The following is a 22394-nucleotide window of genomic DNA, read 5'->3' on the forward strand; positions in this document are numbered from 1 at the left end:
AACCAACATGTAACCAGTAAAAAAAAGTGAGTCATTAAATAAAATTTTATACCAATTTTACACTATTAAAATTATTATTGATGACTATTTAATGGCTACAAATCACAAAAGTTGCTGCTCCTAGCACTAAGGACATTTAAAACGGATCTGGACCGAACTAAATCGACCAATTGAATCGAACAAAAAAACCGAACAAACCGATAACCAAAAAAATAAAAAAATGTTTTGCGGTTTTTTGGTTCGGTTCGGTTTTTTATTCTGACCACGAAAACTCCAACCGAACCGAACCGGTAAAGTAAAAACCCTAAAAAAACCAACCCCACCCCCTCCCCACCCCCAATTCCCCAAATGAGCGCTGCGCGACCTAACCCCACCGCCAATAGAAACCTAGCGCTCTCTTCTACAATCACGTTCTTGAGTCTGGAGGCCGGCGGCGAGAGGCCGTTCCTCCCAAGCTCCCACCACCTCGAAGCCTTCCTCCCAACGCTGAAGCCTTTTCACCCACTGCTCCCAGGACTTTTTCGCCCGCCAGTGCACCACGAAGCCCCAGCCACAGCCAGCACCACCCTCACAGGCTCCCACCCAGCGGACAGAGCACCATTCTCCACCACCCATTGACCCAGCAGGCCAGCACAGCACCACGCCAGTGACGCCATCACCCAGCAGCGTTTCCCAGTCCCCCACCCAGCCACCGATTCAAGTCATTTAAAGTCAATATGGAGCCCGAGCCACCGAGTCAGGTATGTAATTTGACTAATTTTTGTTCAATAATCATTGTTGCGGTTTGTTGGTATTGTTTACTTTATTGTTTGTATTGTTGTTTGTTGATTCATTGTTGCTGATTTGCTGTTTGTTGATTCATTGTTTACCAATTGCTGTTTTATTGATTCATTGTTGGTTGCTGTTTGTCAGGTAATGTTGGTCTTGTTGAATTATTTTATTGTTGGTATTGTTGCTGGTTATTGAAATCAGTATGGCAAAAAGATAAATTTGAATAATGAGATAATGGAAGCATGTTTGAAGTATTAGATTACCTCAGTCAGTGTATCTAATGATTTAGTATATGTCATGAGAAATTGGATATTGTTGAATTACTTTTGTTGAATTACTTTATTGTTAATTGTTGCTGGTTGTTGGTATTATTCTGTTTTTTATTTATTTATTGATGTGTTTCTACCCTTGATTTTGTTTCTAATAGATTGACTAAGAGATATATTGGATAAATTATCAAATGATAGAGAATCTAAGCAAGGACTAGAGGCATAAGAGATTAGTAATAAGGAAGAGACTGTCACCGGACTCCCCAACGGGGCCCAAGAGAGGCTCCAAGCCCTGAGAGTCTTCATTGAAACTCTCCAACGACTCTTGTGGACACTCTCTCTCCATTTTTCAGTCTCCTTCGTCATTGGTACCCCTAATCATCTCTCTCGGTGTTCTTCCTTGTAATTTATTTTATTTGGTGAAAAGTCTTTGATTTTTATGTGGTTATAAGTTCTAACTTGAAAACCCTTTTGTTTTTTTTGGCTCAAATTTGATGACCCTTTTGGTATGATGCTCTGTTAGTGATAATTGGCGGTTAAAGTTTGAAGCTTGTGATGCTGATAATTTATTGTGGATAATGATGTTGATTCATTGATAATTTAGTTGTAAGCTATGGTTCTGTCTTCATGCATAATCCACGCAACAGCTTTTAGATTGATCAGGAAATAAGATTAAATAGCATGAGTTTAATTTGTGGATTGCTTCATATTTCATGGTTTGGGATTCAGTGTGTATAAACTTGGAGCCTCCTAACAACTTTTATCTTTTCAAACTACTGTTTAAAATTTATATAGTTAGTGAAATTGATGTACCATGAATTGTTTATTGTTGAATTAAGCTCACAGTAATACCTATTTAAACTTTTGATTTTAAGGGCACGCCTGCAGTTACTAGATCTAATATAAAAAAGTTTAGCTGTTTTGTTAGAGAAGACACCATAACTTGGCTATCTTTTAATGGAAATTTATTTTTATTTTTAGTTGTGTTAACTATTGAACTTTTAAACTTCTTTAATTGTCGTAATTGAATTTCTTTTGTCGTTAAATTTCATTGGATCAAGACTTTGTTAGCTATTGTGTATTTGTGTTTGACAATTTCAATGTTATGACTTTGTGAAATAGTATGGTAGTATTTTTTTTGAATTGATTGAAAAAACCAACAAATCGAACCAAATCAAACTGAATCATCGGAAGTAGCTTCTTTTTTGTTTTTTTTTTTGGACAGGGATCCGGGCCAACAATCCAACCCGGATCCAAAACAGGACAACCCAAACTAGAACCAAACCCAAACAACAATCCCATATCCCAACCCGGTCCTCTTCCTTTTGTTGAGGAAGTAGCTTCTTGAAATCGTTGAGTAAGAGGCTTCTCTGCTGGGCTTTGGTTGCGCTTTGGTCCAATTGGTCAGATAAAACAGACAAACCCAAATTGGCCCAAATGATAAACCCAAACTGGCCCAATAGTGTAGCCATCAGCGTCGCCTTCGTCACTTTGTCAGCTCGTGGCTGCAGCTCTGTTTGTGGCAGCTCCCGTTCATCGAGTTTGCTCTAATTATTACTGCTATTGCTTAATTGATCAATTCAATTTTCCAGCCATTCAAGGGTTTCAAGTAAGAAGCTTCTGATTTCTCCTCTCTTTTTTCTTACAGAGCTTTTTCTTTTTCAATTTTCTGACGCAGTGACATTATAATGTTTGCTTGATTTTCTTCCTTGGACATCCCAAACAAAAATTTTTGCCAACAAAATTATGGTTCTAAAGCAGGGCTATTTTTTTGGTCTTTGTTTTGAGTTGTAGCTGATGGTTCCTGTCATGATTAGGTTTTAGGAGTGGTTCATTTCCTTAATATTTATTATATACTGAATTGGAAAAAAAATTCTAATGTTAAGGGTTATTTGGTGATTTAATGTATATAATGGAGAACCATCATATCTGGTGTTAACTTTATCTAATTATTTATTTACTTTTTTATTTTTTGTTCTCTATTTGCAGATGGAGGGTAAATTTGCTGAAGAACTTTATGCTGAAAGCTTAGAACTTTCAAAATCAGAACTAAAATCAACTAGTGCTCATGATCAAGAAAATAAGTTACATGGTAAGGTTTAGTGTGGATGAGTTGACATGGAAACTCTATTACTAAATGCAAAAAATGGTTTGGTTTAGACTTGACTTCACTCCATGACTCATGCCATTCTATGATTTCGTATTAATTTCTTGTTTAGCCAGTGCGTTGTATTATCCTAACGTCCACATCTGAATCATGGTAACGAGTGAAGGATATTGTCAGATAGGCAATGGCATTTTTCAATAGAAGTGTCGATATCATATATAAATTATTGATATCGGTTTATCTGTTTTCTATGGCATAGAAGTTATTTTGTTTGTGCATAAACTCACGGTGCTGGTGCTTTGTACTAATTGTCTATTATGCTTTTAGAATGTGATGATGATGATCTTTGGGGTGATTCTGATGACAAGTTGGATAAATCATCAGATTTGGACAGAGAGTGGCAAAGGAGGCATGATGAATTCCACACGGTATTTTGACAACTTGATTAAACACTGCTTATTTTTTTCCTATTTTCTTAACTCTATAAAGTGATCAGCTGCTCTTTTTCATTCTCTGGCTTATTTTTAATAGATCGGGTATCGGGAAGGTCTTATAGCGGGAAAGGAAGCTTCATCTCAGGAGGGGTTCAATATTGGTTTTAAACAATCAGTCCTTGCTGGTTATAGTTGGGGTGCTGTAAGAGGTGTTACAAGGTATGCATTCTGTTCTTTCAGAATGAGATGATTTATATTATGTGTAAAATTGAGTTCAATAATGTTTCTTCCCCAATAATTTATTTTTTAAAATATTTCTTTTGCTTATTTGGACACTGTAAAGTGCATTTGCGCATCTTCCAGATGAGTTAAAAGAGAAGCTGGTTGAAAAGCTAGAAAAACGTAATGAACTCCATGGGATCCATGAATCTGTGCATTCCGTGTCAACAGCAGATGCCCTTAGATTCTTTCATGAAGACATCAAAGCAAAAGAAGCTTTAGAACAGAGCAAAGATGTGAAGGTTAGCCCCTGGCAAACTTCACATGTTTCTCATTTGAGAAATTATCACCAACAACTTGAATCTCTCATTCATGATACACCTACCATGGACATTCATTTACCTGAGCCAAAATAGAAGGTGTTCTACCTGGTGTTTAAAGCTGTTTAGCTTAGACGATATGAGGTTATTGTGATATCTTCCATGTGCATGATTGTAAAATTTATTATATGTTTCGCATAAAATAAATACAGGCAATTTAGTTCCCAAACCAGTGAATTCAATCATGATGCTTACATGAAGTCATATATGACTCCTCCTTGTTCTCTTTTCTTTTTTTGATTTTATATTGATAGTAAGCCTATTCAGATCAATTAATTAATCAGGTACTATCGAAACCTAGGTGCTGCTATAATTTGTTGCACTCATGATGGTTTCTTTATTGGCTACAAGACCTCAAAAGACTTGATCCTTTTCTTGTATTCATTTGTTACACACGACCATTAGCTAATCCAATTTGTATTTGATGATGATAAAGATAAAATAAAAATAAAATATATAAAGCATATAAATTAGTTATACTTCTTAATAATACAAACATTGTGAAATCAACAGCTCAGGATTCATGAGCATAAGTGCCCATTATTTATCAGATAACATAAAAAACAAAATTAAACAGTGCTTCGAACACAGCTTGGGAAAGCAAACACTCAACAACATTGAACAATTTTTGTGAACCAATTCCATGCAGCTTAGTAGGAACCACAAATTCCAGTATTTTTGTTTCACTCTCCATGTAAGAGACATGCCTCATTCTCGTAGCCTGGCAATTTGAATTGTCTCCAAGCTTCATAACCGAGTTCTTCACCGTAATAATAATGCTGCAGATTACTCCTGATCATTTCTTTTCCTGGTTGTCTTACTCCTCTGCTAAAGAATGCAAGATCGAACTTCAAGTTGTTTAACTTCAAAAGCATACCCAATGTAATTATTAGCTTGTAGTTGGTGAATAAGGTTTTAAATTGTGAAATCATGTGTTGTTGAAAGATGATACCGAATAAAAAAGGCCTATTTGGTTTACCTCAGCAACACACATCAGCTACAAGCTTGAATAGGTCTTGCATGAGCAAACGGTGAATTGTGGCTTTCACATTTAGGTAGTGACATTACTTTTTCATAAGCTTCAACAAGCAAAGCCACTTTCCTCTTCCTAACTGGAGCAAGTTGTGTGACAGCTTGTCTGAGTGCAAAATCAAGCATCCATTCCTTAGCATCTTTTCTGTCATCCATAATTTGATGCTTCAGATTAACCTTTTCTGGCTCTGGTTCAGGAACCAAGGTGAGGAAATTTGGTTTTCGCGGTTTAATCTTTCTCAGCTGCTCATCATCTTTCTCTATTCTCTTGTGCTTTGTTTCCTTGCTCGTGTTAAGATCTTCACCACCTATACAGCTTGTGCACTGGAACTTACTAGTGTTACCTTGATCTTCCTCCAATAGTTCATGGTCCTGAACAACAATATTGATTTCTTCTGGCACCTCAAATGGGTGAATTTGGTTGTCTTCGCTAATTCCTTCAACATTATTCTCTAGCCTTATGTTGCTATCTTCAAATCTCTCCTCAGCCTTTAAATTTTTGTTCATAGAGTTTTCATTCATTATTTCTTCTACATCTGTGAGGTGCTGAAATGCTTCATCATCTGTTGGAGGAAGTTGATCATAAATTATGCCATTGGACAGGTAATCATTTTCTTGAGTCTCAAGTTCCATGCTTTCACATGTGCCTTCCAAAACAGAATTAGAGCCATGAGATTTTGCTTCAAAATAGGTGTTCTTTTCGTCACTGGCTTCTCTGAGTGTTCCTTCTACCAGAATATCCGTATGATGGTTGCCAAGTATTTCATCTAACCACATCACAGAAACATCACGTGAGCGCTCGGATAAGGACTCAAAGTTTGAGTCACTTTCCTGCTTTGTGAAGATAGAAGAATCAATGTTTTCTCCATGGCCGAATGAAAAAAACTGCTCCTCCTCCTTCCACTGTATATCGGTATCCTGGGAACTAGAACCATCCAATTCAACATTATCAGTATCCTGGGAATGACAACCATCAACTTCAATGTTATGCATGTGTTCACCATCATAGCTAACTTCACTGGTATAGCTTCCCATATATATTTCTTCACCAAACCAGATAGTTGAGTGATTTTCATCTGCGTCTACGGCATTTGTTTCTTGGGGAGAGCTCCCTTTGTTATCTGCTTCAATTGCAGCAGCAGTAAACCAGTCTTTGAAATCATCTTCAAGATTGATCTCACACTTGGGAAGATCATGATTTATAGTTTGAATAACACATTTGATGCCATCTTCTTCAGTCACAGACTTCATGTCATCTTCATCTTCAAGGTCTTCCGCAGAGTAAATATTTTCTCTGTCACCAGCTCCTTCCTTTATTTTAACATATTTTTCAGTAAAGAAATCCATCGCGCTTTTTTGTGCCAAGGGAGTCGTTATTGGGTTACGTTTATCAGCTTCATTATGTGCATGTTTTCCATCCAGGACATTCTGCTCAATATCACTGCTGTCTGTCTGACACTGCATCTTCAATCTTTGAGGGCTCAGACTTTCCAGCGTCATACTCTTCTGGGTTTTCAGAATACGCCTCTTTGCTGGGACAAAGCTCTTCAATGAAGACAAATGAGTGTGATAATGACCATTGAGAGAGCAATATTTGTAGGGGCAAACTTTTGTGACTGAAGTTCCCTCATATTCATTATTTGCCCCATGATTCAGCATGAGGTATGCAGGGAACCTAGAGTCTTTCAAAGTTGAAGAACAAGTAGCTCTCACTGGTGGATTCATATCTGCATGCAAAATCGCTGCGGTGGATTTGAAAGTAGTAGTCTTTGTCAATGATCTTGCCAAATTCAAATTAGATGATCGAGTCAAAGGCTTTTCTTGTCTTTTACAAGAAATAGAGCTAGCTCTTGAACATTTTTGTGGCAAATTCTTTTCCGTTGGAGTGTTTTGAAGACTCACCAGGAAACTCTCCTTTCTTGCAACAGAACTGCTTGTGGGCTTCATGTAATTGGGAGAGCCATCTATTCTCACCAAAGGCTTATTATGCTTTTGCAGTGATGATGATGCTGCAGTTGGAGCACAAAGAGGCCGTTGGTTCCCTGGTTGATATAAGCTCTTCCTTGGAGTTGGAGCCTCAAAATCCAAAAGCTTAATTGACCTTGAGTTTTTGCTTTTCTTATTGATGTCACTCTTTCTGCTCTTATCATCTTGGTGTTGAGGAGAAGATAAGCTCTTCTCAGATATGACCTGATCAGCTTGAATCCCAAGCTTACTGAGAACCCTTCTTTGAACCATATTCAAACTCAAACTGGGATTTTGGATTAAAAACCAGTTTTCCTTTCCTTTACTTTGTGGGTTTCAAGCACAAGAAGAAAATAAACCTTCTTGTGCTTTTGGTTTCCCTCTGAGGAATTTCACATTGGAAAGGAAAAAGAGGAAGAGAGATTCTGTTCTCTTTGTTTATTTGCTTTATTTGCAGTGAGCTTTGTTGTTTGTTTTACTTAGTTGTTGTTTGATGGATAATGAAATTTGAATAAGGCTGACATAAATGTTTCATGCTGACTCTTACAAAGGAACTGTTTATGGACCCTTCTTGCATGATCATCATTTTTCTGATTTGGAATTATTAGTATTAGTAACATGGGAAGTTTCCATTGGCTACTGACTTGTTTCTTATATTTAAAGCATCACATTTTTGCTGATAATTGATATATGATACCCCAACTCATCTGTCCATAAAATGACTAAATCACCCCCTCAAATTGAAGCCTCTTCTAGGTTATCTGGCAACCCCTTATTATTAATGGCAATTAAGTTGTTTTAAGGCAATCCCTTTTATTCACGAAGTAGCCTCAACTATTTTTTCTTCTCCTTATTCAATTGCTTAGTAATGATCTTACATAAATGAATTTTATGAGATCATTTGTACTAATAGTAGCCAGATTTTATTATTACTACAATGGTAATAGGTTAACAATAGCTCCAACGGATATTTCATGGTTAGTATTTTTCTGATTCGTGTAGGGTGTAAGGTTGGTCCTTTATCCAGGAGAATATGAATTCACAAATTTTATTCGAACAAATAATATGTACAATTATTACAAATAGGTATATTTTGAAGTTGTGTATTTTAATTTATTTCCAAATTGTTCTAAAATGCATCCATTTACAATATTTGTACAAGTAGTTATGCATAAATTAGTCGTTCACACTTTCACATAATATTTTGTGATATCAGTTGGAAGTATGCATGTAGAAAAAGTTCACAAAAACAACTTAACAACGGAAACACTTCCATCTTAATCTTTATATATATATGGTCAGCTTTTTTTTAGCCATCTTCTTGTGAGATCCCAGCGATTAAAACAAAGATTTGAAAGGACTGTATAATAAAAAGATGGATGTTCAATCTTCGGACTTAGGCTACTTAATTCAATGTTATTTGAGGACCTAACAGAATGGCTAAAAACCAAATACATTCTCTCATCGATTGGAAGCATTCACTGAGAAATAAATATATCTTTTGCAATGAAATTGTGTTGATAAAAAAGATATAGTCTTAATTCAAGTTTCATTAATCTCTCTTACAAGAGAAAACAACTTGCCTTGCCTGAACTCTTGTGAGATTTGACACTACTTGAGTTCAAATTGCTGGAAAAATTGTTATTAAAAAGTTTTAATATAGAGTAACGCCTTTTTAATTTTTTTTTTCATGCCACTCAAGTTAAACGCTAACCGGCAGAGTGAATGGAATAGGTGGAGCTTTCTAAACTCTTTTTTTTTTGGTCAAGTGAATTGGATAACTCCTAATTCTGGGCATTACACTCATGTACTACACACTCATACACTCACACACACTACATGGGTATACACTATTAACATGGTTCTATATTTTTCTAAAAGGATTTGAACCGGTGCAGTGCAGCTCTACGTGAGGCAAACAAAGTTACCATCTGACCCAGGCTTTGGCTGCTTTCTAAACTCATTAAGGCAAGCCTGTGGCAGGCGAAGATGGGCTGCCTGTGGGCCCTACCATGGGCTCCTCTCCTGTCATCTCATCTCATCAACGTTAAAAGGAAAACCCATGATTGATTATTTGACCCCCACAAAAAAATCCAGGATTGATTGTTGGTTGTGGTGGAAAACGTTTTGCTGAACGAATTAATTGTTAGACGATCTATTTATATTATATAAAACTTGATAATAACTCGTTGTACATTAAATTTATCTTTCTTTTTTTAATGATATCATATTATCAATTTTAATTACTTAATAAAATTTAAAAATTAATTGAATTAAAAAAATATTTAAAAAAATTAAAACTATAACTCCTATAATTAACATAATCGTTTAGTTAATTGTCAAACAATATAATAATTATTAAAATATACTATATACTATCATGAATTTATCACTCCACGCATCCCTTGGATCTCACTCTAGTGATTTTAAATAGACCAACTCCACACCGAGGTTGAAAGTGGTTTTAATATCACGATCTCTTGCGATTTGAGTGTAAAAAGTCACTTTGGACATAATATTACCCCCAGCAAAAGGAGATATTTATATTCTCTTTTGCAAAGCAATAAGTAGTACAACAAAAATGGGAGAAACAAGGAAAATAATATATAGAAAGGCCTGAGTCATTGCATTTTCTTGAGCCACGCCATCTTGTGTGTATCTTTGTTTATCTTCTACAAAAGCATCAAAATAATTCTGGTAGCCTGTGTTCTTTAAATAAAATGGAGATCCTGTATTCACCTTCATCATTTCCATTGCCTGCAAGAATCCACAACCATATCATCAGACATGAATGCAAGTATAAAAATGTAACATGCTAAAACTCCTCCATGGAAGGGACATATATTAGATTAGAGAGCCAAGAATACAAATCATGTTAAGAGTTATAGAACAAATTGCACCAGAAATTACCTGAAAACTGTACATGAATTGTCGCGCTCTCTTGTTTACTTTAGCATTTGGATGCGATTGAAGCTTCTCATACATAAGTCTAGCCTCATCAGACCTGTCAATACATCAAGATGTGTTTGGAAATCTAGAATCACTAAACAGACACTGCAATAGTGAAAAGCACCTTCACTTTCTAATTCAGTTGTAGTGCACACACATACACTTCTAAATATTTTCTTAAAACTGTGCTGGGAATGCGAAGAAAATCATGCAATTATTTGAAGAGATAGCAGGGGCTTATATTAAAAGAAGCTTGAGTTTTAGTACAGTGCACTATAGTGACAAGGATATTATTCCTAACAATCAATTCTCAGCATTCAAAGGATATATACTAAGGAGTAACTGAATTCTAGGTGGAAAATATTCCTAAGTTTAAATATTTCAGAGTTTCTGATTTTACCTACTAAGAGAGTCTTGACAAATTGACCACTGCAAAGCAGCTAAACCATGGAGCTCACTCTGCACAAACATGATTAACCTCATCATGTTTATATTCATCCAAATATTTTTTCCCCTAGTTTCCCTACTAGGGTATATGTCACTACAGTTGAAAGTCCATAAACTAGATATTAGGAAGGGTAAGTTATCTACAACCTTTCTAATCTTAAAACATTCATATGCAATTTTTTCCCCCAGAAAATATAGCAATGTGGTTTAAATTAAAATAGTTACCTGGAACGGTAAGTTATCCATGACCTTGTCATAGTAGGGCAATGCTTCCTTCAGTTTTCCCGAATTCATTAACAAGTCACCCTCCTTCAATGCCTAGAAATATCATATATAATATAGGAAATTGGGATAACTAAGCAATAAATAAGGATCAACCATAGACCATAACTTTATTGCTAAGAAAGGCAGTAATATTTGTGGTACCACTGTATATGCTTACCTCCTCGCACTCGGATTTTAGCTTCGGATCAATAACTAATCCAGTTTTCTTCTTGTAGGCAGCAAGTAGCTGCTTAGTGCGTGCATCTTTAGCAGCTCTTTCTTCTTCAGTCTCAAGGACCTCTCCCGGACGAATAGTTCTTCCACCACCAAACTGAAAAGGTTAGTGGAAATGAAAAGTGATGGACACTGAAATGGTAGAAAAGTGCTTCATCTGAGGTAAGATCAGTTTAAAAATACTGAATCCTATCATACTGTTTTTGAAATATCGTTAGGCCTAGGAAAGACACCCCATGTTGAAACTTTTGGCTTGTAAAGTTCCGAGCCGTCTTGATTAGCCTGATCACGTTTTGAATCTGTTTCAGCATCAAACTTGCTTGTGTCTCCAACAATGAGCTCCACCTCAGAAAAGTCACTGTCGGAGAAGGAATCTGAAATAGGAACCAGTCCAGCTGGCAATCCCCTAGTGCTCTTCTTATCCGCAAAGTCAAGCCCCACAAAATCAATCCTTGAAACTGAAAGTTCCTCCTTCTTACCACCACCATTGTCTACCACAACATTGTTCCCTGAAACCTTCTCACTCACTCCCTGCAACCCTAGAAACAAATTCAGATACCCATTTCAGCAAGTACTACATATTGAAATGAAAAGCACATACCTTTCAGGCTTAAATAGGTCATTGACAATTTTTCATACAGTTCCTAACCAAAATTAAATCAGACACACAGGAATTTCTGTTGGGAAACATGTTTGACCTTTATTCATTTGATTGCAATTACTGAACAATACTTGAGTTCCATGATTACTACCTTGAGTAGTTCCAATTTGGGATTTATTCTGCTTGTAGTTTTTGACCTTCTCCATTGCAATCTTGACAGAATCTGGCAATTCCTTCTTCTCAACAACAGAATCTTCCTTCTTCGACTTGTTGGATGATTCCTTATACGCTTTGGCCTTGCTAAACGCGAGCTTCACAGGATCAACGGGAGCCGTTTCAGGTTCAGGTTCAGGTTCAGAAGGTTCAGCATTTTGAGGGCCGAGAGCACAAGAACACAGCTTGGGAGCCCTAAACGACGTCGTCGAAGGGACGCGCGTGTTTGCCTGGGAGGGAAAAATGCGCAATGAAGAGAACCATGAAGCCATCACTTATACGACACCGTTTTCATGTACACTTTCAGTTGTAACTTGTAAGGAATAAGAACGCAGTCATTTCATTTTCTGCACTTCTTCTCACTACTGGATAAGGCAATTACTAACTAACGGTTCTCACTCCTCACAATTAGGGGTGTACATGGATGGAGTGAAATCGGGTTTGATGTGACTCAGATTCAATCCAAAATATATGCGAAGCTTATTTGTTAGATCCAAATCCGATCTTAGACCCGATAAAACCTATACACTTTCGGGTCACGATTATACTGGATAAAAATTGGGTGAAAATCGGGCCGTTAACATTATATTACCTTAATACCTTTTTGTAAGTTAGCATATAAAAATATCTAAATTTTCAAGACTCCAACCATTATTTGATATGGTAAAATTCACTTAGAAAAATATAATAAGAACTAACACTTCTCTAAAATTAAAGTATAACCATAATCAATATTAATATTGCCTAATAACACCAAATATTTAAATCAATACAAATAACACAAGATTATGCATTAGTCTAAAGTCTTATGCATTTTAAACATAAAACATTAACTTATAGTCTTATATATAATGACTAATAACATAAAATATTAAGGATTACAATACTTAAATTTACATAATAATAGCCATCATCAATCACTAATAACACAAAATATTAATTATGTATGACAACTGGGCCACCGAGCCGATTTCGGGTGACCCAAGCTATGGCCCGGACCCGACCCAAAATAATGACCGGGTCTATTTTTGAGATCATACCCGACCCTAGACCTGATAAAATTACACCAAATTAGCCCAAAAAATGTTCGAAACTGAGTCGGACCGGACCATGCACACCCTACTCACAATCACGGTTCTTTTTCCCTTTTTTTTGGGTAATGGTTTTTCCAAAACATTTTGGTCGTGCTTTTCCACAACTAAATTAAATGGGCCAAAAAAGCAACCTATTGGGCTGATCATGAATTACTTGGCCCACTTTGGTGTTTATAAACGTTTTTGAGTTTGGCTTGGACATTGGTTTAGGGATGGCAATACCACCCGAACTCGCGAGTACTCACTCCGCTCCTACCCGCTCGGGGCGGGTAATTATCCGTCCCGTACCGGAACGGATTCTTAGGAGAGTGGAGTGGGGTCGGATTTAGATAATACCCGCTCCTATCCGCCCCACTATATATATAATATATATAATTTTAATATAATATGTATAATACATGTAAAATAATTAGTAAATGATTAATAATATTGTATCATATTTAAACTTTTACTTTAATTTATATTATGTATATAACGATGGTTATATAAATTTTGAAATTTAATTTTATTTATTAGATTTTAATAATTATAGGGACGGATAGGGAGGCGTGGGTATTCGCATGGGCGGGTTAGGGTTCAACGTTTTACTACCCTCGGGTAGAAGTGGAGCGGGTTCTATGCGAGTTGTTGTACGGCGGGGCGGAGTCGGGTAGAGCGAAAACTCGCCCCATTGCCACCCCTAATTGGGTTCGTAGAATTATTGGTGAGATTGATTATGCGACAGTGGTGAGTGGGGAAGAATTTAGAGAGACACTCTAATTCCATAATAAGAGTTCAGAGGAGAAGAAAATGGAATATATTTTTTGTACAGATTTATAAAAAAGAAAACAAAAATGCTAAATATCTGACTAAATTGAGTATGAACTCAGAAACTATATTTTTTTATATTTATGAATTTATCTACTTCTGAACTTGTTACTATTCTCAGAAATGATGAAAGAAAGACTATCTTACTCAGCTTAATTTATGTGTAGATTTTTTTTTGGATTTAGGTACCCAATAACACCAAAAACTACATATATCATCCAATCCAAAAAACAAAGTTAATATATATCATGACTAAAAAAATGTTAATATATATAAAATTTATGACAAAAATAAGTTAATATATAAAATTTATAATTTAAAAATAATGCCAAAAAATATATAATTTATAATTTAAATATATTTTAAAGATATATTTTAATAATATAATAATAATGTATTCATTTTTTATATATTCAATAATCAATACATTAAAAATATAAAAAAATTATATGTTAACTTTTAGTAAAATATTTTTTTATGTTGCTCTTAAAATATATTCTTAACACACATGTTAATAAAATCTTAAAATTTAAATTAATGTAATTTGATTAAGTAATCAGTTTATTCATCTTTTTTGTTTACTTTAATAAGTATTTGGCATTTGATTCTCTCATTATATGATAAAAGTCAATCAGTAACAGCACACACTAGCTGTTACAAGTTAGTTAACTTCCTATTCTTAGCTTTCCCTCTCTCTTTGGTCTTGTGATGCAGAATAGCTTAGGCATCTCTTATATATAATCCTAAACCTGTACACATGAGACTAACACTTGTATTACTCATATTCTTGAATAATAATCATTCAATACTCAATTCTTCATTCTTCTTCTTCTCTGTTTTTATATTGGTTCTGCATCACTTCCGTTCTTCAGTTTCTTAATATTCAAGACTCTTTTAATATACAATAATTCATTAGTCAACAATAAATTAGTCCTTGAAATTAATCTATTTTATAAAATTTTAAGATATTAATATTTTTATACTTGTGGGGATAAAAATATCACCAATTTCATTACTAAGATTACTAATTTAAAAAAATTATAAACAAACTTTAATCCATTCATTAGATTAAATATATCAATACTTTAATATGCCAAAAAAAAATATTGAGATTGTTCCCTTTTTATATTACAAGCTTTTTCAAAAGGAAATAGAAAGACCAAACAATAACTTGGTAAAAAAACCTGAAACAGAACAAAACAAAACAACTGCACAAAGCCACAAAGCATAACAAAAGCCATATATTTGATGTTTGCTATGGTGTGTCTTAAATATTTTTATTTTGACGTCAGATTTTCTTGTTTCCTCTATGCCTTCACCTGTACCTAGATGATAATACCTACCATTTCTAACTAAGATTGTAAGTTCCCATTATTATTGGTCCTTTTTATGTTTTCATTCCCTTTCAAGTGGCGGACAGTTCAAATTCTCTAAGCATAACTTTATTGTTCCCTCCATGAATATGGGACTACATTACTTTCGTTTTATAGGCTAATCACAACCATTTGAAGAATGTCAGAATGTTTCATTTTCGCTTATTCTGAGTTAAATTCACGGTAAATTTTATAGTCTAAAGTTTTGCAAAGTCGGTGATTGATGAGTAACTTCGAATATTCTATCGTGAAAAGTTATTGCTGGTTGATATGAGTATTGCTGCACAAGATTGATACATTACTTATTTACTTTACGCTTCACACTTACATATTCGAATTCAGCATCTTTTGTCTTTTTAGACACAATACTGAAACCAAAAATGCATATTTAGTAAGTATTTTACATAATTTGGTACATGCATGTTAAGAGCTTCCCGTACGTTGTACGTAGTTCGTGACATGAAAATCAGAAACAAAATAATTAATGACAAATGATAATTATGTAACAACATATATTATCTTTTATACAAAACTTCTGATAATAACACAATCAGGACAAACCCCTCCATTTGACAAATAACATCAAACCAAAATTCAAACCTATTTTACATTTGGTATTAGTACACGTCTACACATATATATATAGATGAAGGTTATTATATTTTGCACAGTTTCATCTGTGTTAATTTATTTACAAAGGGGAAATTAAGAAGGTTAATGAACTAGAGATTAATTAGGTTATGATGGGTGGTAGATTGAGGTGGATTAGTGAGCATATAAACAACTTCCCTCATGGTAGGCCTAGCATGGCCAATTTCTCTAACACACATCATAGCTATGTTGAACATGTGGATGACGCTGCCCAATGGATACCCATTGAGCCTGGGGTCCACCACTGCCAACACGGAAGCCGCATCAGACGGCTGAGACAGCTCCGACATGGTCTTGTTGACCCATCCAACGATGTCAACACCATCTCCGAACTCACCCACTGGCTTCCTTCCTACGATCAGCTCCAACAGCACTACTCCAAAGCTGTATACATCGCTCTTCTCGTCCACTTTCAGCGTGTAAGCGTACTCTGTTCATCCATTCAAAACATACACACACTTCCATAAGAATACAAGAAACAAGTCACTGTCTAAGACATACCCATTCCATTAATAGCAAATAATGGCTCTCTATATTAGTGGTGCTGTTTGGAATCCTTATAATCAAATCAAATTGTCATATTAACCCAAGGATCAAAATATAAACTAACCACCCGCACCCTAAAAATCTATGCATGTTAACGTCTGATCTTTGAAATGATTTGACACCCTACAATCGTCATACTAATTTGCACCAAAAATTCTTTGTTTTGCCAACATTTAGCAGCACTTTCCAACTCTAAACACTCAATACTAAATTTTAAAATTTAAAATATTATTTATACACTAAAATCAGTGATTATATATTTATCTATAAACACATATATATAGTTTAACTATGTTTAACGTATATTTTGTATTTCAATTTATATTCTATTTTAGTAACTTATTTTAATGCATACACTTAATATAATTATTTAAAATTTTAAATTCTAAATTCTAAACTCTAATTGTATAAAAATAAAATGTTAGCTAAAGTATTGATTACTATTAATAAAAAATATTGGTCTTACTATATTTTTTATATATAATCATACTAAGTATACACTAATATCAATCACTAATTTAAAATACATATTGAAATATAAAATATATATTAAAAATAAATTAAATTACATATATTTATATAAAAATACATAATAACTAATTTTAATAATATAAAAAAATAAAAAAATTAATTGTCTAAGTTTATATTTAATGATCATAGTTAATTTATCTAAATGAGACAACTACTTTTAATAGCTCAAATTATATAAGGGATTGCAATTTTTTTTATCAAAAATAGAAAGATTCGAATTTACAACCTCTAAATGAGTATGGAAAGATTATATCATTTGAGCTCTAATTCATTGGCATATAAGAAATTGCAATTAGATGAATACTTATGTATACATATATCAAATTAATAGTTAAAATTGTGAGCTAATTTAAATAAATTTGACTAAATATCATCTAATAATTCTCAATCATCTACCTTCACATTAAAATGACGTTACAATTATTATTATTTTTGCAATATGTACAATATTGCACACGAACAATATTGTGGCGGCAATTCAAAATCATAATGATGACAAAAATATCACAAAGTAGTGTAATTGGTAAAAAGAAAAGAAAAGAAGGAACCTGGAGCAATGTAGCCGTAGGAGCCAGCAATGGAGGACATGGACTGAGACGCTCCAGGGTCCTGCAAGAACTTGGCGAGCCCAAAATCAGCAACGTGAGCCTCAAAGTTCTCATCAAGCAAGATGTTATTGGACTTAACATCCCTGTGAATGATCAAGGGCGAGCAATCATGGTGCAAGTAGCAGAGCCCCTTGGCAGCCTCCACCGCAATGCGGTATCTCATTTCCCACGTGAGGTGCCCTCCCTTCGCACCATGCAGCCACTCTCCCAAGCTTCCATTCGGCATGTACTCATACAGCAACAGGTTCGTGTCCTTATTTGACACGTACCCCAAGAGCCTCATTATGTTCCTGTGCCTTATCTTCCCTAACGTTTCTATCTCCGCCTTGAAACCGTAATCGTTTCTTCCACTTCCTTGCCCCACAAGTCTCTTGATTGCTACCTCCGTTCCCTTCGGTGTTGTCCCGCGGTACACGATTCCTGCTCCTCCTTTTCCAATGATGTTCTCTTCCTTCAAGCATTCCACCACCTCCTCTGCCTTCATTTTCAGCGTTGACTGGAACGCCGTCAGCTTCCACGACATTTCTTTCTGGTGCTTCCTCTTCCTCATAATGTATACCGTCACCATAGCCAGGAGCACTGCCGTGGAGATCCCGATCACGATTATAACTACCTTAGTTGATTTTGAACTCAGAGGATTGTGGCTTTTTCCAGAGGCAGTGTTGACGGAGGAAGGACAATACGGCTGGTGCGGAGAGCAGAGGTTAGGGTTCCCTGCAAACGACTTGTCATTGAAGGCCACGAACTGGCCACCCGTGGGGACTCTTCCAATGAAGTTGTTGTTGGAGAGATCCAGCGTGTTGAGGCTCGTCATGAAGCGAATCTCGTCGGGGACAGTTCCGGTGATGTGGTTGCGCGAGAGGTTCAAGATGCTTAGAACTGTGAGGCTTTTTATCCCCTTGGGAATTTCTCCGGTGAGCATGTTCCGGCTAAAATCAACCGCCGTCAGAGAACCACAGTGAATCACCGACTCCGGAATCTCACCGGTGAGGTTGTTGCCGCTCAAGTTGACCTTGATCAACGCCGGCAAGTCAAACACCTCCCCTGGAATCTCTCCAACGAACTGGTTCGCGTCAAGCGCAAGCGTCTGCAGTTTCTGGAGATTCTTGAGCTCCGGCGCGATCCTGCCGGCGAAGTTGTTAGTGGAGAGGGTTAGGATGCTGAGGGAATCCCCGGAAATATCAGAAGGAATATTTCCGTTAAAACGGTTATTCGCCATCTCGATGATCTGGACAGCTGGCAATTTAAAGATCCCAGGAGGAACCTGGCCTTGGAGGAAGTTATCACTAATTCTTATCTTCTCCAACGAAACGCAACCTCCTATTCCTTCAGGAATGGTGCCGTAAAAGAAGTTACCGGTGGCCAAGAACGTTCTCAACCTGCCGGATTTGCACAGGTCCCTAGGGAGCTCTCCAGTGAAGTGGTTATTAGTGACGTCGAAGTATAAGAATCTGGCGTTTTGGCCAAGGTTGGGTGGAAGCACGTTGGAGAAGTTGTTACCCCAAACCTGAAAGGTCTCCAGGTTCGGGAGGTCCCCAACGAAGGAAGGGATGTTGCCTCGGAGTTTGTTATGGAAGAAATTGATTAGCGTGAGATTGGTGAGCTTAGAGAATGTCAACGGAAACTCGCCCGTTAACTCGTTGTAGGAGAGATCCAACGACTTGAGGCTTATCATAGTGGAGAGTTGTGAAGGAATGGTTCCGGTAAGGTTGTTCATTTGAAGGAAGAGAGTGTGCAAGTGAGTTAACGCGCCGAGCGTGGGAGGAATCTCACCGCTCAAGTTACAGCTGGACAAATCAAGCAGTTGCAACGACTCGAACGAACCGAATTCTGTAGGTACTACATCTGAGTAGGAATTATCATACCCGAGGGATAGTCTTTTCAGCTTCTTCAATTTCACCAAGCTTCTTGGAATCTTGCCGGTTAAGCTGTTTGTGGCCAGGTTCAGAACCTCCAAGCTTTCGAACTCAGAGTAACTCTCAGGAATCTCGCCGGAGAAATAGTTTCCAGAGAGGTTGAGGCACCGGAGCTTCTCCAGTCTCACGAACTCCTCTGGTAAGGTTCCGCTGAAGCTGTTGTCGTAGATGTCCAGCGTTTCGAGTTCTGTCATGGCCACGGTGATATCGCCGGGGAAGCGACCAGAGAAAAGGTTGTGCGAGATGTTGAGGAGCCTGAGGGAGGTGAGATTGGCGAGCTCCATGGGAAGCTCCTTGGTGAGATTGTCCGATGAGAGGGTAAGGCTCTCGAGCTTGTCCAAGAGGCCTATCTCCGGCGGAATGCTGCCGAAAAGGGGAACAAAGGAGACGTTAAGGGCCACGACGCGGAGGTTCTGGCGGTCGCAGGTGACGCCGGAGAATGAACAGTGAGCGGAGATAGAGGTTGAGAATTTCCAATCTTGAAGCGCGTCGGGTTTGGCTTTTGATCCTTTCATGGCTTCCTTGAGCTTCAACAACGTGTCGAGGTCGCTGAAGGAAGAGCCTAACACTGTTACTGTTACATTATTCAGCCAAATGAAGACGAAACTTAACAGAATAATGCTACAACACAATGAGGTTCTCATTTTTGTTTCACAGTTCCTTTTGTTTCTTCTATCTCTGATACAATACTCTAACCAACCTATGGCCAGGTATGCATTTGTTCTTCCTTAATTTCGCACCACACACAGGGAATGCACTCTACTTATTTATATAGATATATATACCATATGTATGTATATATTGTATAGTTTATACTATGTACTACTTCACTACATATCGTAGTGGATTCCAAGAATAAAAGGAATTAGTAGGCATCAATCATGTGTTGAGTATTTTTCCAATCAACATCCACTATAGTTTGTGATACACGTTTCAAGTGTACATAAATTAGAAAAGTTTTGTAATGCATATCTATCGATTCCATTGGTGGAGGCCCTACTTATTGTCACTGTAATCAACAGAGAAATTCTTTCTTAGCTTTATTATTATTATATGCACATATTATTTTTGAAAAACTGAGTAGAATTTACTGATGAAATATGACTTTTATCTGATTGAAGAACTGATTATATGATTGGTTAACATAACGTATGATGGCGAATCCTTGTCGCTTGTTTAGTGTTAGTCCACTCGTGGACTTAAATTAGCTTTTGTGAAGACAAAGATGCAATCCATTAAAGAAGGCTTAAGCTTTAAGTGAGCCTAACTTTGGAATGAAACTTTTTATTTTTATTTTTTTCCCTTAAGAAATTAAAAGGTTGTTTTACGTGGAAGCCTTGTTAGCTGTATCTATGCCTGGGTATTCTCGTGGCATATAATTTCAGGATCCCTAAGTTGTTGCCATGGCAGAGCATTTATTCTCTGTTTTTAAAATGCTTTCAACCGATCATCCACTAGTAGATATTGCAGAATCGTATTCTGTATTAAATTAAAGGGGATTATGCTTCAATAAGAATTTATAGTAAACTCTTCTTTGTCACAGATGATTCTTTCTCAAATATATGCTTTTCAGCTTTTTGAATATATATAAGTTTACCTTGGTTGAAAACTGAAAGGAGAATGAAGAATTATGTTCTCACAATAGGTCACTAAAAAGATAGTATTTAAAAACAAAGTTATGATTCATTTTAAGATATACTATTATTAAGTTTTTCTTAATTTTTGGTTCTAAGTGAATGTTATTTTTTCCCTCAACCAATATATAGTTAAAAAGATTTTCTGGGTTTTTTTTTCTGGTTCAAATAATACTTCTACTCTAAAAGACATTACATATATCCACTACACAAATGTTAACGGTGAATTTCATAAAACTATGAGAGTAGTAAAATAATATATAAACATGATGCCTTAGATTGAGTGTATTTGAGAATCTGTTTACTCGAATATTGCTAGCTAAAGGAAGTGTAAAGGCAATATTTTTCTTTCATTTCTTTACTCTTGCCTTTTATTCTCCCATTGTTTTTTCTCAAGACATAAATAAAACTGTTATAAGGTCAAGATTCTCAAAGAGTATGTAGAAATGCTTCTAGAATGGATGCATGCAATTCGTTCAACAAATATTTCATAGTTTTTTGGAAGTTTGAGCCACTAACTATAGGGGTATAAAGGGATTGTGTGGTACAAAGATGATACTCAAAAGAGAAATGTCCTTCAACATTATTGTCATTTGTCAACTCCTCTAATGATAGTGTCAACGAGTAAATGCCCATAAAAATCTTGTATTATTGGACCTTTTGTCTTCTTCGCCATCTACATGGCAGACAACTCTAATTCTCTCTGCCCTGATTTTCCATCTTATTTTCGGTAATGAGCTTTGATCCTAGCTACATATTTTGCAAGATATGGTTATCAAGATATTAGAGATGGGACTATACAAAAACTGGCAAAACGACAAGCTCATAAAGTTCAATAACAAGTTGACCTCCAATAACACATGATCCTTTCAAACTTGAGAAAAATAAAAGAGAAAGTATGAGGAGCTAACTTGTACAATGTAGAGGTTTATGGAGTATTAGAAATATAATCATTAATGTTACCTTTTCTGATCAGTTAAAGCTTTTGGAATGAGTAGTATCATGACATGGTATTAGAGTACTAGATCTAAAAGGTTAAGAGTTTGATCCTTGGTGAACCCCAAAATCAATTTAATCTTTTGGGAAGATGTTTATTATTTATTTATTTTTAGTACTCGAATGGTTATTCTAGATAGTATAGAGGATGTTCATTTTGTAACTCAATAGTACACATTAACTCTTTATCGAGATCCTAAATAAAATTAACAACATTCTTTGGTAATATATTTTTATTTTCTTCACACATGTTACTTCATAAACTATTTTTCTATTTTCCTTTTTTAGGATTAAATTTCAACAATTTCTATTGATCATAGTTAAGTATCTTTGGCTTTCAAATATACAAATCA

At 35.9% G+C, this 22394-nt stretch overlaps 3 protein-coding genes and 1 pseudogene across 8 annotated transcripts; 1 reads left to right on the forward strand and 3 right to left on the reverse strand.

Annotated features, from left to right (window-relative positions):
• The first annotated feature begins 326 nt into the window (after positions 1-326).
• LOC112789164 (uncharacterized) lies at positions 327-4384 on the forward strand. Of its 6 annotated transcripts, none has more exons than XM_025830940.3 (7): positions 328-740; positions 1199-1408; positions 2266-2649; positions 3030-3132; positions 3475-3575; positions 3679-3800; positions 3925-4384. In XM_025830940.3, exons 4-7 carry the CDS (start codon positions 3030-3032, stop codon positions 4214-4216), a joined length of 618 nt encoding a protein of 205 aa, XP_025686725.1. In that variant the 5' UTR covers positions 328-740; positions 1199-1408; positions 2266-2649; the 3' UTR covers positions 4217-4384. The 6 variants fall into 6 exon arrangements, with proteins under 6 accessions (XP_025686724.1, XP_025686723.1, XP_025686725.1 ...); XM_072226433.1 differs by having other exon boundaries at positions 353-740; positions 1239-1408; XM_025830939.3 differs by lacking the exon at positions 2266-2649 and having other exon boundaries at positions 327-740.
• Positions 4385-4613: 229 nt separating this feature from the next.
• On the reverse strand, positions 4614-8132 carry LOC112789163 (uncharacterized). Its single transcript, XM_025830937.3, has 2 exons — positions 5160-8132; positions 4614-5043 (listed from the first exon to the last, which is right to left on the reverse strand). The coding sequence occupies exon 1, from the start codon at positions 7448-7450 to the stop codon at positions 5174-5176; it is 2277 nt and encodes a 758-aa protein (XP_025686722.1). The 5' UTR covers positions 7451-8132; the 3' UTR covers positions 4614-5043; positions 5160-5173.
• A 1497-nt stretch (positions 8133-9629) lies between these two features.
• Positions 9630-12338, reverse strand: LOC112789165 (uncharacterized; annotated as a pseudogene).
• A 3302-nt stretch (positions 12339-15640) lies between these two features.
• LOC112789166 (leucine-rich repeat receptor-like kinase protein HAR1) lies at positions 15641-20481 on the reverse strand. The gene is made up of 2 exons (XM_025830942.2): positions 17436-20481; positions 15641-16240 (listed from the first exon to the last, which is right to left on the reverse strand). The coding sequence occupies exons 1-2, from the start codon at positions 20053-20055 to the stop codon at positions 15882-15884; spliced, it is 2979 nt and encodes a 992-aa protein (XP_025686727.1). The 5' UTR covers positions 20056-20481; the 3' UTR covers positions 15641-15881.
• Between the last annotated feature and the right edge of the window lie 1913 nt (positions 20482-22394).

This window comes from Arachis hypogaea, chromosome 3, assembly GCF_003086295.3.
Source record: "Arachis hypogaea cultivar Tifrunner chromosome 3, arahy.Tifrunner.gnm2.J5K5, whole genome shotgun sequence".
Taxonomy (NCBI): Eukaryota; Viridiplantae; Streptophyta; class Magnoliopsida; order Fabales; family Fabaceae; genus Arachis; species Arachis hypogaea.